The sequence below is a fragment of the Corvus brachyrhynchos genome, unplaced genomic scaffold (assembly GCF_000691975.1).
Source record: "Corvus brachyrhynchos isolate BGI_N302 unplaced genomic scaffold, ASM69197v1 scaffold56, whole genome shotgun sequence".
NCBI lineage: Eukaryota > Metazoa > Chordata > Aves > Passeriformes > Corvidae > Corvus > Corvus brachyrhynchos.
Window position 1 is genome coordinate 6,856,582 of NW_008238664.1, and position 18,355 is coordinate 6,874,936.

Sequence of the window (18,355 nt, forward strand, 5' to 3'; positions counted from 1 at the left end):
GTAACAAGTATTAAACTATTTTCAGCTTTGGAAGGAGTAAAAACCCTGATGAATAGTAGCATATTGCTGTTTTACAGCTCAATGCATAACAATTTGCTGTTATAAAGTATATTTCAACTATGACTCCTAACATTTTAATCCAGTTGTAATCTGCGCTCTCCTCTGTAGTGGTGTAACTTTCTGACAGAGCAGTCATGAGGACAATATATTTACTTATTTTGAGACAGCTTGGCCTGTGTACTTAAAAAGACACTGACTTCACATTAAGAAAAAGGGAAAGCTTTTGTAAGCATACAAGCTGGAACTTCTATGCTTACAAAACATATCAAAAGCCATCAGAAAACTCCAATTGTACCCAGTAATTTCATTACTGTATTCTCACCCATTATGACAAATTTTAGCATTCTATTATTCTACATACAAATCTATTTTTAACCATCCCTTTAGAGAGCATAGAGGGATCTTCTAAGCTATTGCAGAGGTTAAATGTTTTAACAAAAAGCCCTAGGAGACCACCAAACAACATTTATCTTCTAGATCAACTGCTGTCCCTTGGCTGGTCAGACTGTGGGGATTATCAACATTTTCCCTTAGGTGATGAAAATAATATGGGAGAGGTCTTACATATTTCTGTGGTTTTAAATATACTTTCTAGAAAAAAATCGTGATTATATCAGTTTCTACTTCCTTAAACTTGCTACAAAATTTAGTTGTGGTATCTTCTTCTTGTTGTTTTGTGGAAGAGATTATCACTTATTGTTGGACTGAACTGCTACTGATTTATGAATTAGAGTCAACAAGTTTCCTTAACACAAAGAGTTACAAAAACACTGTAATTATCAAAAATCTCTGAGCAATTAACATGGAAAAAAGCGTAAGTTATCAGACCCACATAGTCTGTACTAATGCTGACATGGTCCCTAAGAATATTAGAGATTTTTCTGTGCAGTCAGATGGTGACAGATGCACAAAGCCTAAGCACTGAGATTATCTGTTCTGTGACCTTTCATTTGGGCAAAACGAAGCCTTTAAGGAAGTCTGAAAGGCAATTCTTACACAGGCAAGGCTCTGAGGAGAAGCAAAAAGAGGTATTGTACGATTAGTAAATGCAAGCAGAAGCTGCCTGAATTATCACTCACTGAATCTGGAGTGCCTGGCATGACAGTTCTCTTTACTATGCATTATTACAACCTGGCTTCTTTTTGCCTTAAGTTCTGATGCTGCCACTGATGAAATGCTGCTAATAAAATACAATACAAGATTTGAGTAAGAAATATCTAACTACTTATGTTCACAGGTGATAGAACAGAGCTCTACAGGGACTCATCTTTCCTATACACAGAGAAACGTATTTCAGAATTACTAACCATGGAATTCTTCTGTTGAGTGATTGCTATTTAAAATACTTTCTAGCTACAGGTTTCTTAGTATGATGAGCTGATTTAACCACTTAGAAGCTTAAGAAAAAGGCACATTAAAATAATCAATGATAAACTGATTAGCATAAAGTCAAGAGGCATTTCATTCCAACTTGATGATCTTCCCAGCCAACAATGTGTATTTTGAACCACGGCTCTCTCTGCCAGGAGAAAGCAGATTGAAAAATGGAGAGGGAGATCTATAAGGAACTGGAGAAAAAAAAAAAACCTAACACCAAGCTACTGATTTCTTATCACTAAAAAAGAGATTAGTCAGAAGTAATTTCCTTTCAATTCTTCCTCTGCAAGGGAATCAAAATCCTTAGAAAAATACTCTGTATGACAGCTAACTGTTTTGAAGCCCTACTTGACTGTGCCACTTGAGAAAGTTCTCTGAATTTCCATGTCAGCAAGTGTCATGGCACGCATTTCTTTATTTTGGTGTGTCTGGAAGGCCAAATCTTGAGTTAGTTAAACAGGCAACTATTAAATCAGCTCAGCCAACAAGGTCTCATACATGCAATCCTCAGGAAGAAAGACCTCTTAGCCGACCACACTATTCAAGGCTTTTTACTAAATTAGCCTGGATAGCAACCTCCTCAACAGGAGCTATCCAGAAGTAGTTAGGCTCTTCCTGCAGCCCATCCTAGGAGCTACAGATCTGCAGGGAAGCCTTCAAGCAGAGCTCTGTGGTACACCCCCAGTCCTGGTTCTGGGACACACATTCCAGCTACTCCAAGCAGATGCAGTACTCAATACACAGCACACCATGAAGTCCTGTATCCCTAGCCTCCCCAACTAGATAGATTCCCCTACTTCACCAACTGTGCATTTCCCTCAAATGAAATTCAGGGGTACAGGAAAATCTTAAGGAAATTTGAAAAAACAAAAAAGCTGAACATTGTGTTTCCTACCTAGGGGAGCATGGTATAGGCAGGGTATCCCCACACAAAACAGACTGCTCATTATGCCTGTCATAACAGTCAGGATTTTGACTATTTGCAGCATCCACCTACACTCAAAAGGAGGAGAAGTATCCATTTCTGTATTTTGTAGTGTTGGCACACACAGTTTTCAGATACTTGTAGATATCTCAAATTCAGGAATGAAAAGGAAATTCAGAAAGAACTGGCAATCAGGTGTTAGAAGATTGGTCTACACTACTTTCCCATAGTAAAATTAAGCATCTCCATGATCTAAGAGAGCAACTTTATCACCTTATCCCAGATGTTTTTGCAGTACTGATACCACAAGAATGGTTAAGACCTACAAATTTAACCACACGGCATCATCTCTCTGAAATGCAAGTAATAAAGTGTTTTCAGAAAACCCTGTGCTGAACCAAACAAGAAAACAAAACCACCCCTTTTTAGTATCGTGACTATTTTACCCAGAAATTCTCTCAGGGAAATTTTTGTAGTACAAGGACTTGTGAAAACTCTAGTTTACAACAGCACTACGTTTGAGGAAAGACTACAGAGAAACAACTGCTCTTTTCTTCCTTAAAAAGGAGGGAATCGGATTCTTTGGAGAAGACTGCCATGTTACACATTAGAAATGGAGATTCAGATGTGCTGCTCTGAGCAAAATTAGAACCCAGCTTCAGAACACTTGCAGCTCTGATGAAGTAAAGGGGGAGCCTGGCATTGGACTTTCGGTCATGTACAAACAACACTTCCATTTGTGTCAAAAACAGAAACAAGAGAACAAGGTCTTTCAGCTCCTAGGATTAGATTTCAGCAAGCATTTGGGTAGACACTGGTAAAGCAGAAAAGTGTAGTCAAAGCATTCTGGTCTGCTATCACTTTTTAGCTATCTCCAAACACAGGAAGCCAACAACATGAAACTGCTTCAGCTGATCTCTGCAGAAGAACAAGATGATGCCATCTTAACACCGTTCTATCAGTACAGCCACATTAGTAAAATATTTAAAACCACTAACAAGACCCCTAAACATATGCCTGATGTTTTAGTTCACATATTGCCTAGCAAGTCTTAGTAACAAAGGATTCACACACCTTAGAATACAAATAAGCTGAAACAGAAACAAAACAATCACAGCAATATAAAGTGATCTGTATATATTTAAAATGTCACACTTACAAATAACAAACACAAAACCAAACCCAACAAAAGCACACAAAATCACAACCCCCTAAGCCAACCTGTCATCATTTGTCATAACCAGAGCACCTGTCTCCATACCAAACAGAAGCTGCACTTAAAACTGATTGTTTACAACAGCATCTGGGCAATTTCAAGTAATCTAGCAGAAAAAGGTTTACATTGAGATTTAAAAGAAATGTAAGCTACCAAACCCCCTTTTCCATCCCTTTACAGCTCATGTATCTTAATGTATGTGCCTTTAAATTCCAAGTAAGTAGAAATCCTCCAAAATACTGTCATTCATATTGCCATTTTGGATCTGTTTTATCCATAGCAGGTGAGTAAAGTTTGTATAGCCTGGAAGTAGCAACATCATGGGCTGAACCATCCAGTTAACCACAATTGTGTCTGAGTTGCCTTAGTTTAAATATCTCTCTCTTTTTACATGGCAGTGTAAAAATCTTAACATAAAACAATGGAATGAGAAAAGTGAATTAAAAATTGAATTAAAAATTCAGCCTAACAAATCCCACTTTAAAATGCCAGTTTTAAACATATATGTGAAAAAATCTTTACCAAAAAAGTGAGAAAAATACAAGACTTCATCTTTTCTTGACTTCCCAGTTTTAATATAACCACATCTTTAGTCTTCAGCTGGTAGGTGAACTTCAATTTGCAATTAAGATGTTTTGCATAAAAGCAGTATGTCCTGTAACTGAATACTTCATACTGAAGTCTAACACAGACCAGCCCAACACAAGGCGCACAACTTGCAGGAAAAAGGCAAAACACAAGGCTAAGTGGGGGGTGAGGACACAAGGTATAACTAAGAGCAGAAACAAAGATGAAAAAAAGAAGCAGGAGGAGGAAAAAACATAGCAAGGGAAAAGAAAATAACAAGCCATGCAGCATCTGAGCATGCACCACCACAAGTATGGAAGGATGAGTTGTGTACTGCAAAGTTACTTCGCTATTCTCAGTGTTGTGCATTTTTCCTGAAACAGCCCACCAAGGAGAAGGCCCTTCACACTTACAATCTGTTTTGAAAAGTGTGCTCTTTTAAGAAAATCTTGTCAAATTGCAGCCCCTCTGCCCCAGCTGCTTTAGTCTGCAAAGTCATGTCCACACCTACTGCAATTACCAACATGAAATGATCTGTTTGTGTGTAAGATGCCCCAGGCAAGCAGCTCACTTGGCAAGTGTGAAGGAAAAGTATTTTAATGGCAAGCACAGAACTTGTGAAAGCAGCAACTGAAAGACCCTAGAAGAGAGGGCAAAACTGAAAGCATAAACACTTATCTCTTTCAAGTATCTGAGTGTAACCTGCCAAGTCAAGGAAAAAAAAAAAAGAGAGGGAAAACATGAAAGCATACTCTTTCAAGTATCTGAGTGTAACCTGCCAAGTCCTGAAATAAACGTCATAACCTCTTCTAAATTCCTCTTCATAAGTTACATGGAAACTGCTTTATAGTGCATATGGAAGTTAAAACAATGGAAAGTATGCATAAAATGAATGCAACTATTCAAGTTTGTGCATTTTTTACCGCTTCACATTAGAAATTGGTATTTCTAAGTGTCTACTAACTGCAAAACTTTTGCTTAAAACTAACATTTTCAGATTTCTTGACCAGGAAAACTACTAGAAACAAGACTTTGTATTAACTAATTATATAAAATTGCTATTCATATTTCAGTTATTACACTTCAGGGTTTTCTACAAAGAATCAGTAAAAATTACCTATGCTTACAATTTCATGCATTTTCCACTGCATACATAATATCTGCTTTCTTCCAATCCCAGCCACTAAAGTCTTTTTAAGCATTGAAGAAAGTACTGAGAAATAGATGGACTGACATATAAGATATACTTATGGGGATAATTGCTAGGAAAAAGCAGCAATAATACAGTTTTCCTTGATAAAGAAAATAATTGCACATTGACTTTCTAAAACCGGTGTCATATGGATATTACAGAAATTTAAACAGTAAGTATAATAGAAAAGGGGTTCTTAGAGGTAATAAAAATCATGGAACGTGTCAAAAATGGATAAATACAGGGTCACCTGAACCTGAAGTCACAATTAAGATTTGCAATAAAACCAATGTAAATGTTTTATAATTAAGAACTTTTTTCCTTCTTTTGGAAGACTGTCATAATATCCCCTATGCCATTGACTTGTAGTATCAAATAATTAATCTACACACTAGCAAACAGTATATTAATGAGGGGGAATCAGAAGGGCATCAGCCTCGCAATAAAATGAAGGGCTGGTTCTGGTGTTCAAGTGATTCTGGAAGCAGTTTCCTCATCTGCCTCTACAAAAGTGTGGACACTCAGGCTACTACCACTACACTGTTTTTCCACTCGCAGAGACTGCTTCGCACTGTTGTAAAATACTGGAGTGGGAGAAAGAATATCACCTTAGCTTTGCTAGCCAGCAACTTTTTCAGATCATTACTGCTACAAATTAGGTTGATTTGTCATTTGCAATTTTGAAAAGAAAGAAAAAGCTTTTTTACAGACACTTATCTCCACAATTTTTTCTACTCCAATACCACAAGGAAAACAAATATAAGGAAGGAGACAATTTAAGGGCGAAAGCACATATGGTAGACATGATATTGAGAAAAGAAGTTATCTCCCACCGTAACTGCAACTGTGAAATTTAACAGAGAAAAAGTTAAAACACCACAGCACATATACACCAATGGCAAACTACTGTAAAAAACTGGGAAAGAAACCTCTAAAGCTCAAACTGAACAGCTCAACAACATGCACATGTATTGTACCACATGAAAAACCAAAAGCTGCAAGTTGGTATTTTTGAAGAAAGTTCTGAATATTCACTTCTCTATTCACATATGATAGATACGATTTTAAAAGTTTTGGTATTATATAACGCCACAGTTCAGTTCATCACAAAGAGATAACAAGGTTATTGATTGTAATGCCACCTGCTTTTCATAAAGGAACATTTCAGTATGTAAAAGTGAAAAATTAAGGGGAAAAAATGCAACAATGAAAAAATAAATTGCAAAATAAAAAACGTATTTCAGGGTAGTAAATAAAATTTCTGAAGACTATGTGTGGCACACTGACACAGTGGAGACAATTTTATTAAGTTTCTACTAGAAAAAAAGACCAAACTAGAAAAAAATCTGGAAGTTGTAAACCAGACAATTCATGAAGCATCATACCACCACAATAACACATGATGCACCAAGGCGTTATATAATAGCAAAATCAATCTTAAATTATGGGGAGTGATGTTAAAAATATGTCTCGGGAATGGGATGTGCATAGAGAGGGTGGTAAAACTGTGTTTGTATGCGTAATTATAAAGTCAATATTTCATTTTTAGTCATCCATATACAAAACTACAGATTGCAAGCACAGTTTAAGCAATTGTGAAAATTATTTTTTTTATACATTTCTGAGCATATTACAGTCACAGACTACTTCAGGGTCAGCTTTATCATTCTCAACCGTTGTTTTTTCCAATGCAGTAACTCCCACAAAACTGAAATAATTATTCCAGCCTTGCAAAGATGTCATGAAAATCTACTCAACCACGTACCAAATATATTTGTTGTCTCTTATCAAGGTAAAAAGGAAAACAATAACGCAATAAAGGAAGCAGTTTACCATGATCAAAGTTTACACAAAATTTCACAGTGCTGCAATACATGTTTTGATAGTGTGTGGTTGCATATTTGCATAATACTAAAAAACTCTTTTAACAGACATTTTATGTGTTGCATTCACAAGATTGCTACATTCCCCTTACCCTTAACTGGTACTGTGCAACACTTCCTACAGAACAAGAACAATGTAAGCACGGAAAAAGTGAATAACCAGTTATAGTAACCCCTAAGTGTTATATACCCTCTCACTTCTTTGGTGCAAAGAGCAGATGATGGTCTGGCTACCCCTATTAACAAGAACACAAATAAGAGATTGGTTGCCAGCATAGCTGGTTTTAGATGCTAGTAATCCTAGTCCCAATTAGAAGTTACAAAGAAACACTTCACACAATGCTAGAAGTATTTTTCTGCATCTGTGATTCTCTTTTTCCTTTATCAGCCAGTTAAAAGGGTATATAATAAACACAAACATACGTGCACACACACACACATCTCTTTACTGGTTCTTACTCTTTGAAGGCGAAACATGTACCTTATTTCCCCAAAACTCACTGACAGTTTCCCAACAGTATCATGTGGGATGGCTGTCTTGGATGGTGGAAGACCATCTTATTGAAAAGTAAATATATTTATAATACTTTTCAGATTAGTTTACCACAGCTTTTTAAAGCTCCATGCCTGGAGTAATGGCATAATCAATTAGATTGTTTTAATATCTCCTCCAAAATTCTTGGCCCCAAATAACAAATTTGGGCCTACAATACACAAGTATATTTACCCATTTAAAGCTGCTCTCAGTAGCTGGGGGTGGTTTAAGTAACGCAGGTAAGTCACAGGGAAAGACAAATCACTTTAAAAGCCACACAATAAGGGATTCACTTTAACTGTGTTCCTTAGAACAGCCATCCAATTCAGCTACCTGATGCCCTGCTAACAACTTTATAATTCAGATTTCTAATTAGTGTTGGGCAAAGGTTCTATCTAACAGACGAGAGCTAGTGGCATTTTAAACAGCGTGAACATAACCCCAAGGTCATAGACAAAAGCCAAGCAGCCCATTTTACATATATAACTATATATGTTTATTTTCAGTGACAAAACCATGAAATTCAAGGAAACATATTCATCAATAATGCTTCAACAACATAGAATTAATAGCTGCTTATAAATTGTAAGCTGACATATCCATTTTGCTCACATTATTTCCCAAGAGACACTCACAAAGTTTGTTACACATTGCAGAATAAAGAGATAGGAGTTATAAATGTACTTTATTAATGTTGTACCAGATGAATTTCCAATAGTCAGCAAAATAAATTAAACTGTAGTTCAACCAAACAAATCAAGGTATGTCAGAAGCAATGGGAAATGGATAGGACGCTGGTGGACTTTTATTTAATAAACTAATAGTAGCTGTAAAGTGAAATGCACAGATGAAATTTAGACAGAAAAAGATATTTACTCCTTAAGAGGGCAAGATGCACATGAAGCAGGGAACAAGAAACAAAAGACTATTCACCTGACCTGGTGTTTTGATAAATATAATGCAAACATTCTTGACCATTGACTTATGCCAGACATTTTGAACACATCAAACCCTGTTCAGATTTGTTCCCTGTTACTTTATGTTACAGTATAATAAAACTGCTTTCATAGATTCTCTCAGTATACCATAGCTATATTTATATATTATATATATTATATATAACTCCTGTATCTATAACTGGGATACATACTAAAATACTTTAAAACCATTGTAAAGATTTGCTATATAATTAAAAATGCCTTTGCCTCTGTAACAATAATATTTACCCCAATACATTAAAAGTGCTTGTCATGTCTTCAAATGCAACTCAAGGACCCGAGGCACTGGGACGGCCATTGGTAAAATGACTGGGACCAAATAACAACCCTTAAATTTCTCTGTATGCAGAAAAAAGCTGAAGATGAAAGACTAACAGAAGTAGTAAGAAGCCCCCTCCCACATCCCTGCAGCCACTCCTTTTGGAGCAAGAAGCAGAGAGAAAGGCTGAAAAACAAGAAACAGTCATACAGCAAAATCGCATGTCCAAACTGCATACTGAAAACTTTGACTATGCTGACCTAAACAGCAACTACTGAGAAGCTGTACAGTTCAGGATAACCAGAGGTATTAGACTAAAACCACAACAAACCCAAGAACAAATTCAATTTCAAAGCATCCTTCCAATCCCTTCAGGTATTTGACACTATGTACAGTGGAGCTCTTCACATGGTACAGAGAAGGTGCATATAGCAAAGAAAATTTAACATACTTTAAGATACCATGCTAAGTTCATAAAAACAAAAAGTAGTTAGAGTTGCCCTTAAAGTAACAGCTGAGATTTCCAAACTTAACAGGAAAGCACCGAGAAAACAAGTTCTAGATTCACAACACTAGTACAAAAGCTGAATTATGAAAATGAGATGTAAAACTAAATTTATGGAAGTATTATGTAAGGAACCAGTCATTCTCTACTGTTTTCAGGGTCACCTCCATCAAAAGAAATGGAATTTAATCAATAACATAGCGGCCAGTATTAATTTAGTTGACATAGACTAAGTGCTGTTTTTTGTTTGTGTTGGGTTTTTTGTTTTGGTTTGGGTTTTTTCTGGTGAGGGATTATTGGCTGGTTGGTTGGTTTTGCTTTTTACGGATTTTTTTGCAACTGAAATGAAACAGTCTTATTTTAGGACAAGATCTAATTAGAAAATTCAAGAGTCACAGATGATAAACTTCTATCAAAGAATATATGTTAAATTCAGATTCTTAAAGTGAATTTTAAATGATGATTGACAATTTTGCATTAAATTTGCAGCCAAAGTCTAAATCTAAGTTTAAACAAACTATTCTTAACCTGTTGGTTCACCAACCAGGTTCGCTTATAGCAGAAAAATAATGGGAAAAAACCCAAGAAACTCTGTTATTCTGCTGTTTGAGGTTCTCTGCTGATACTGCAACTGAGGAGTACAATTCATGTCCATTTTGATAGAATTCATTATGTTCACACAGCATAACTTGTACTGCCATGAACAGCACTGACTAGAAACTTTACCCCTTGCTCTCCACATTACTGTACTCACAGCCAAAACTGAGTATACAAAAGCTGCAAAATATGCATTTGGTTTACTTCAGTTTTTTCTAGACATAAAATACATGTAGGAAAGATTCATTTAACACTTTAGGTGGGAGGGGAAACAGGAGAAAGATTTTTCAGTTCTGGAAGGTTAGAAAGATGTTCTACTAACTAGAATTAATCCAAATTTTACCAGAAAGCTTAGTAAACAATGATCCCGGGTCTTGTGAAGCAACAATACTTCCAGCCCAAACGAGGAATACTTTCTAATTTAAAAAAACTTCTCCCATACAAAACCTACTATACTACAGTATAGTAGTTATACTGCAGGCAGTAGTTCTGAAGAATCAGGTTCAAAGTGAAGGTAGTAAGAGGACGCCGTATAGTTGGTGCCAACAGAATTAGAATTTAACAAATGAGAATCCAGAAATACCCAATTATAAGCCAACAGAACGGAAGTCAAGTTAGAAGCCAAATGATAATCAAAAAGAATTAGAGACATGCCAAAACTGGCCAAGAGAGTCCCTCTTCCTGTTTTAATCACCAACTAGATTTATGTTGAAGAAGGAAGCCACCAGCAATTTGCTGTTGCACTAAGTCACCCAGATGCAGTTAGAACCAGAGCAGGGCGTGTGGTCAGTATGATGGCTGGTTGGTTGGTTTTGCTTTTTACGGATTTTTTTGCAACTGAAATGAAACAGTCTTATTTTAGGACAAGATCTAATTAGAAAATTCAAGAGTCACAGATGATAAACTTCTATCAAAGAATATATGTTAAATTCAGATTCTTAAAGTGAATTTTAAATGATGATTGACAATTTTGCATTAAATTTGCAGCCAAAGTCTAAATCTAAGTTTAAACAAACTATTCTTAACCTGTTGGTTCACCAACCAGGTTCGCTTATAGCAGAAAAATAATGGGAAAAAACCCAAGAAACTCTGTTATTCTGCTGTTTGAGTTGATACTGCAACTGAGGAGTACAATTCATGTCCATTTTGATAGAATTCATTATGTTCACACAGCATAACTTGTACTGCCATGAACAGCACTGACTAGAAACTTTACCCCTTGCTCTCCACATTACTGTACTCACAGCCAAAACTGAGTATACAAAAGCTGCAAAATATGCATTTGGTTTACTTCAGTTTTTTCTAGACATAAAATACATGTAGGAAAGATTCATTTAACACTTTAGGTGGGAGGGGAAACAGGAGAAAGATTTTTCAGTTCTGGAAGGTTAGAAAGATGTTCTACTAACTAGAATTAATCCAAATTTTACCAGAAAGCTTAGTAAACAATGATCCCGGGTCTTGTGAAGCAACAATACTTCCAGCCCAAACGAGGAATACTTTCTAATTTAAAAAAACTTCTCCCATACAAAACCTACTATACTACAGTATAGTAGTTATACTGCAGGCAGTAGTTCTGAAGAATCAGGTTCAAAGTGAAGGTAGTAAGAGGACGCCGTATAGTTGGTGCCAACAGAATTAGAATTTAACAAATGAGAATCCAGAAATACCCAATTATAAGCCAACAGAACGGAAGTCAAGTTAGAAGCCAAATGATAATCAAAAAGAATTAGAGACATGCCAAAACTGGCCAAGAGAGTCCCTCTTCCTGTTTTAATCACCAACTAGATTTATGTTGAAGAAGGAAGCCACCAGCAATTTGCTGTTGCACTAAGTCACCCAGATGCAGTTAGAACCAGAGCAGGGCGTGTGGTCAGTATGATCATGGTATGCAGCAAGAGGGAACACAGAATCATCTCCTGGCAACCTACTTTTCTTGTTTCTGGAGGGTAAATGTTCAATGCCAGTATGCTGGAAGAAGCAACTACCTAAGACAAAGATGGAAACATTTTTTGGGGGGCAATAGTAATACATACCCATCCTGGTGAAAGTTTGGATTAAATTTAGTTTTGCTGACTTACGAATTCTATGAATCCCAAAAATTTGGAAATCTGTGTTACCCTAAAATATCCTAGAATAAGTTAGTGCACAGTTCTTCTATAATTTGAGAACTGTTTGCCCTTTGTTTTTCTACTTTTTCTTCTAGCTGTTAGAAAGGATCACTTTCTCTACCATCTCTAATTGATTTACTTTAGGCTTGACAAAATGATCCATGCTTTCTTTCCTCTAGTCATTGATATCATAAATTAATGCTCCTACTAAGGAAGTAGGACTGTGCAGAAGTAATTTTTATATTAACAATTACATCAGATCAACTATCTCAATCATAGGTAAATTTAAGATCACTACAGAACTTTTAAAACCTTTCAAACGTGTTCCATTAAAAAATGGAGCACTGTGTTGGTCTTACACTTTGGAAAATTGATGCAGTAAGTATGAATAACCTACACAAAGCCGCAAAGGTAAATCTTATAAGCAAAGATGAAAACTCCAACATTTCAGGCATCAAGTTCTCTGTACAGACTATAGCAGTGTCTACATAGAGTATACACTATAACAGAGTGATAAATCTCATTCAGTATTTGAAAGCCTATCCCTGCAAGGAAGTTCTCCACAGAATTAAGAGTTTATCATGGTCAATTTGTCATTTCTGCTGGGATTTTTCTCTATTTTGTCCATTGTTGAGCAAAACCAACACTTCAAGTGAAGTCCTTTGTGTGATAAGCCATGAATATGTAGTGCATGTGTGCACACATTTGAAAAGGACAAAGCAATGTCTGTTTCACTCAGTTAATATAATGGAAAACAGTTGTAAATGCTACACTGTTTCTTCTTCCAAAGTGGGCCTACCATAATTTGTGATTCTATAACCAGTATTCTATTTTTATTTACAGGACGATCTCTTGTCAGAATCTATGATGAAAATTATTATTCACATCCACTATGCTGAGAATTCCTAACATGTAAAAATCTATGGAAAAGATAATGACAGGATCAGTTTACTAATCTGAAGAAGATAAAATCAAAAATATTATTTGGACAGCATTCAGTGGGGCAGAACAGGATGTACTTATATTACACTGACAAAGACTAGAGCGCAAAGATGATGTGAAATGCAGTGAAGGGATTGGTGAGAGGAAATACAAAAAAGCCTCTCACAAGTTAGGCACAGAGACAACACTCAAACTCTAATTACCTGGCATTTAAGCAAGAAATTGTTTTCAGCTCTTTTGAGAATGTTTTCCCCATTTCATGCACAACCAGAGAGATCCCAATTTTAATACCACACATATTAATAATGCCTTTGGAGAACAGAATGACTGGAATCCTAAGCCAAAAATATTAAATAGGAAAAGACCTGCATTGCAAATCTGCAGCTCACAGAGAAAATCAATTTAGAAGAATGTTTTAAAAAAAATAAAATAAAGGCACAGTCCTCTGGTAGGTCTGATAATTTGAACAGAGAGTGACAGTGGTTAAGCAAATCCAGGTGTTTTCACACGTATGTATATATTTGTAGTGCATCTGTGTCTATTTTCATTCAACTTCTACTTTCTTGGTGCTCTTCAGTAATCAAGTATTTGATTTTTAAGATGCTACATTAGTGCCAGCAGGCACAAAATGGTATGATAAATAACACTCTTCACAAAATAGAAAAGCCACACTCTTAGTGAAGAAAGCATATCTTCAGCTAAGTGGAAATCAGTATCTCCCTTTAATGTTTTTTAAATAGCTCTGCTCAGCCACTTGAAAGAGTCCCAGCTGCCACAAAAAGTCATACAAACTCCAAGCCCTGCTCTGTTTAAGTTTCTGCTCCATAGCTCACATCTTGAGTGCAAACAGGATACTTCTTGCTGAACTAGACCATAAGAAATTTCCTTAGTAGACCAAGTAAAAAACCAAATCTGATAATTTTTCCATTTTAGCAATTCATCTGAAACTGATTCTATTACAGAAGCATCAAGTCATTGGTTCTTGCTTTATCACACGCTTTATAAAGACAGGTTTGTTACAACAGCCTTGAAGGGGACCGGCAGTTAGATTCCCACCAGTCATGCTCTTGGGGAGAAACACCTTGGAAGAACTGTGGTTCAACAGGATGGGGCTTCTGCAATTCAGAGCTGGGTGTCCCTCAGGGACTAAAGCCACAGAGTTAGTGCCAGGTGGCACCACAGATTTTGCAGGGAATAAAATTTTGTTTTGTTCTAGAACAACATGTTTCACAGAAGAGGTGGATGCGCCAGATACTGATTCTTTTATCACTTCATTTGGGATCCTGCTATATCGATAACTGGGGGCATTATTTCCCATTATATCTGACCAGGCCCTGTAGTGAACCTCTGCAGATCCCCAGTAGTGTCTAATAGCAGACTCAGAGCGATGGCCTGTCACTGTCATTATTTCTCTAGGCCCCAGTCCTGCTTCACACAGTAGCTGGATGGTGGTAGTTCGGAGAGAATGATTGGTGTACCGCTGAGAGAGCCTGGCTGCCACACTTATCCTGGGCATCATGGTGCCCAGGTAGTTCACACCCATCGGTTCTCTTTTGTACCAGACAGGCTGTTCTTGCATTTGCTCTGACGTTAGCTTTAGAGGGTGCAGGTAAAAGGCAGGGGGCTCTGGAGGCAACTTGGACAAATAAAGTTCCAAGGAAAAAACAGGACAGTTTGGGTCCCCAGGCATATCATACATTTTACCCATTTTATGAGGATCTTCGCCATTTTTTCCTTTGCCAGGATACCTAAACATAGCATATCGACGCCCATTCTTGTCCTTCTCAACAACAAATGCATCTGGAGCCAGATCTCTTAGAATCTCCCTCCCTCGCTTGGCAAAATGCAACTGCAAATCAAACCACACCTTGTTGACGAGTGCCAGTGGACTGTGCAAACCCAGCACACCAGATTGCTTAATCTTACGCAAGTCCTCGGCAGCTATAGGAGGATGGTGGTGAGTCTCATCCTTCCCCTGCATGCGCAGCATCTTCAGCACGCTCACAAACACCATGTTTGCACTCGCAAACTCTTTGTCCTTCATTAAGCAAATCTGACGATTATAAGGTGGCATTTTGAGATGCCGGTTTAAGCCAGCACGCATTGACTTGTAGCTTGCCACGCTGTAGGTATTTCCATCGTGATTTCTTATAGTGTAATAAAACTCTCTTAAGATATCATTGAGTTCACTTACTGGAACCAATTCAAAGCTAGGATCCTTGCCATTTTTGGCCAGCCACTGTTTTAACAGGTTAGCTGCCCAGCCAGTCTGCTTGTGGGTGTTTTTGATGCTCTTAGCATCCTCTTCCTCTTCCTCCAATCCAAAGAGGACATCCTCAGGGAAGTTAAAATTCGTCTGTGCTGCTTCTACTGCTTCTTTATTTTCTGATGAAGTCTCTTCCTGTTTCAACTGCTTTTTGAAACAATTGATCAAAGTTGTACCATCAAACATGCCACAGGTATACGGCACACAGCGAACTACTTTTTGATCTGAGAGCTGCGAAGTGTGGAGTAATATACAATATTCTGGATTTTACGTAAGAAAAAGCAGGTGGCATTAACTGGATTTTTCAAATGAATGGCAAGTCAATTCCATACCTCACTAGCCAATTAAAATGCATCAGGTCCTTCTTTTCTAACCATGACATTACACATGCTTTAACTGATTTCACAGAAAGCAAACCTGGAAAATACACTACACAACAGAAGACTGAAAACCAGAAAACAACCTATGCCTTTTATTTCCCTCCTCCTAGTTCACCTTCCACTGCTAAATACCACTATCATACACAATCTCTCTTTCCAAATTTTTTCCAGGTTTCAGGCTCTAACTGAAGAAAAATTCCAGAATATGCATCTTATACTGAAAATTAAATCTTAAAACTGTACTACTGTCATCCATTATGGCACTGGATTTCCTACATATTAAGTACTGACAAGAGTTTTAATAGCTATAATCCACAGGTATCTTTGAAAAATGAGGTTCCAAACAACTTTTCTTTTTGAAATGCCTTAATAGAAAGGTAAGAGTGAGGCACAGTTTGTACTCTAAAATACTGGCTACCTTTGCCAGACTACTTTCAACAGGTGAAAACCAGAATATTGTCCAGTATATTTCTTCTTGCTTTGAAATACAGTTTAGATTAACTGTACCTTGAGACACTAATGAATTTGGAAATGTTGGCTGGAAGAAATTAATTTTATTCCCCTTAATAAAATGACTTCTGGTTAAGAGCAATAGTTAAGTATGAGGTGCTTTGTGAAACATCTGTAAACAGAAAGAAAATTATTTATGAAGAATTTTAATAGCTTAATTTCAGACTTGAAATTTCAAAGCAAGTTCAACAAATTTTAGACAAGGAATCCAGAAGTACTGCAAGTTATCCTTTATTATGAAGTAGCTATTCCTGAAGAAGGTTTCTTTTCCTTTTTTTTTTCCCCTCCCATGATATATGACAACCAAACATTAGAATTCCAATTTTAAGTTCTGAATTAGTATGGAAATGAGAGCACTGCAATAATTTATAAAATATTTGTAACTTTAAGTTCAAGCCATTCAGACAAAGATTGGGGAGTCTTTTCTTTGTATGCTTGCTCTGTTGTATCAGACAAGTTTTAGTCTGCTCCTGATTTACCAACTCGTCTACCTACAAAAACCCCATCAGAAAACTTCTGAAAAAATTATCAGAAGCTCATGCTCCAAATAAGAGTGAATCAGAAGAAGAAAAATATAAACTGAGAGAAACTAGAAAGGATGGCACAAAAGAAACTAAAATTGTTTCATTATAAGCAATAAAGGTAAAGAACTTTTCTCCTGTGGATTGTAACTTTAGAATTTTATATAGAAACAATCAACAGCCTACCTGTGTTGTTCCCTCAGCAGGTCGCTTGTTTGCCGAAGTATCTGTTGGTGGCCTGCTTGTCTGGTTTTCTGAGGGGTCAAGAAATTGTTCATTTGCAGTATCTGATCAGTACTAATTATTGCTACCCACTAGACAAATTTGAAGGCAATATTCAAAATTATTTGATACTAAACATTCAGTATGTATGCAAAATAATAACATATTTTACATTTAGCCCCAATTTTCAATTACAAGTATTCAAGTCTGATTAATGTGCTCCCTTCCTTTTAAGTTTGACAGTGTATTAAAAGTGTTTTATGAACAATTTCCTTGCCTGAGGACAAAGTATAACTCCAACCTCTCCTCCCGCTGTATGCAAAAATATAAGCTGTTAAACTGAAAATTAATAAAATTAGTAAATATTTTTGTACAAAAAAAACCTGACTGAAAAATGGATGGTTAAACAGACTGCAAAATACATAACTGAGACAGGGAGACTGACTACCTTTATTAGCTCAGCCAAACATTAAACTAGCAATTTAAGAAGAAGTTGCTTTAATATTTGATGTAAATATATAAATCCAAATTCTGTTCTCATTCCTTTTCATTTTAACCAGAGCTTATTCGCAACAGTGTTGGCCCAAATCAGTGTTTTAATTCTGGTGGGAAAACTACTGGGGTATAAAGTTAGTCTATGGGAACTGCATAAAATGAGACATTCTTTGGACACATAGGTCCTCCCATTTGTCACTGTCTCTCATCAGTCACAACCCTTTTTATGATGTCTTAAATCACTTCCATTTACTTTAGAGCTAAGAATCAATACAAAACATAAATGTCTAACTCTAGGGAGCACATATTTCAGCACAGGTAATGTAGATACAGGAAAATGAAATGAAACTACTTCTGATGTCAAGCTCTGCTTGAGTTCCTTCTAACATTATATTGTGCCAATGAGGAACTTGCTGTAACTCCAACTCACTTACAAATCTTGAAGACCTCTTAGAAAAAAAAATTCAAGGTATGTAAAATCAAAAGTGCAGAGAACCATCAGGGCATGGCCATTGAAAAGAAGTATTTTAAAATAATTAATCTAAATATTGTTATTCGAACATTTATTGTATTTAGAGACTTTATTTAAATACTGTAAGTGTAGTCCTTTGGAACTAGTGTTCAGTTGTTTTTTTCTCCTGTTCTGTTTATTTTTAAGTGTTGTGAAAATTAAGTTACTATTATACTTTCAGTATGCCTTTGCTTAGAAAGGCAGTTCATATTATTCTGAGAGGCTGTATTAAAAATAAATACCAAGTTCTTAATGGTAGAATAGGCGTTTCTGACTTCATGCT

General features: G+C 36.4%; 1 protein-coding gene and 1 long non-coding RNA gene across 8 annotated transcripts in view; both read right to left on the minus strand.

The window, feature by feature from the left end:
- ATF7IP (activating transcription factor 7 interacting protein) overlaps positions 1 to 18,355 on the minus strand; it is an 89,575-nt gene that overhangs the window by 16,704 nt on the left and 54,516 nt on the right. For 4 of the 7 annotated variants that reach the window (XM_017737786.1, XM_017737783.1, XM_017737784.1 and 1 more), the window contains 2 exons: positions 17,031 to 17,098; positions 11,242 to 15,580 (listed from right to left, as the gene is read on the minus strand). In XM_017737786.1, the coding sequence (XP_017593275.1) occupies positions 14,135 to 15,580; positions 17,031 to 17,098 (1,514 nt within the window). In that variant the 3' untranslated portion in view covers positions 11,242 to 14,134. Of the gene's footprint in view, positions 1 to 11,241; positions 15,581 to 17,030; positions 17,099 to 18,355 lie in introns of those variants that run through there. The other 3 variants (XM_008636499.2, XM_017737788.1, XM_017737787.1) reach the window with 2 other exon arrangements.
- LOC108447540 lies at positions 1,178 to 10,883 on the minus strand. Its single transcript, XR_001863146.1, has 2 exons — positions 4,921 to 10,883; positions 1,178 to 4,847 (listed from the first exon to the last, which is right to left on the minus strand). It is a non-coding gene; the product is annotated as an uncharacterized LOC108447540 (long non-coding RNA).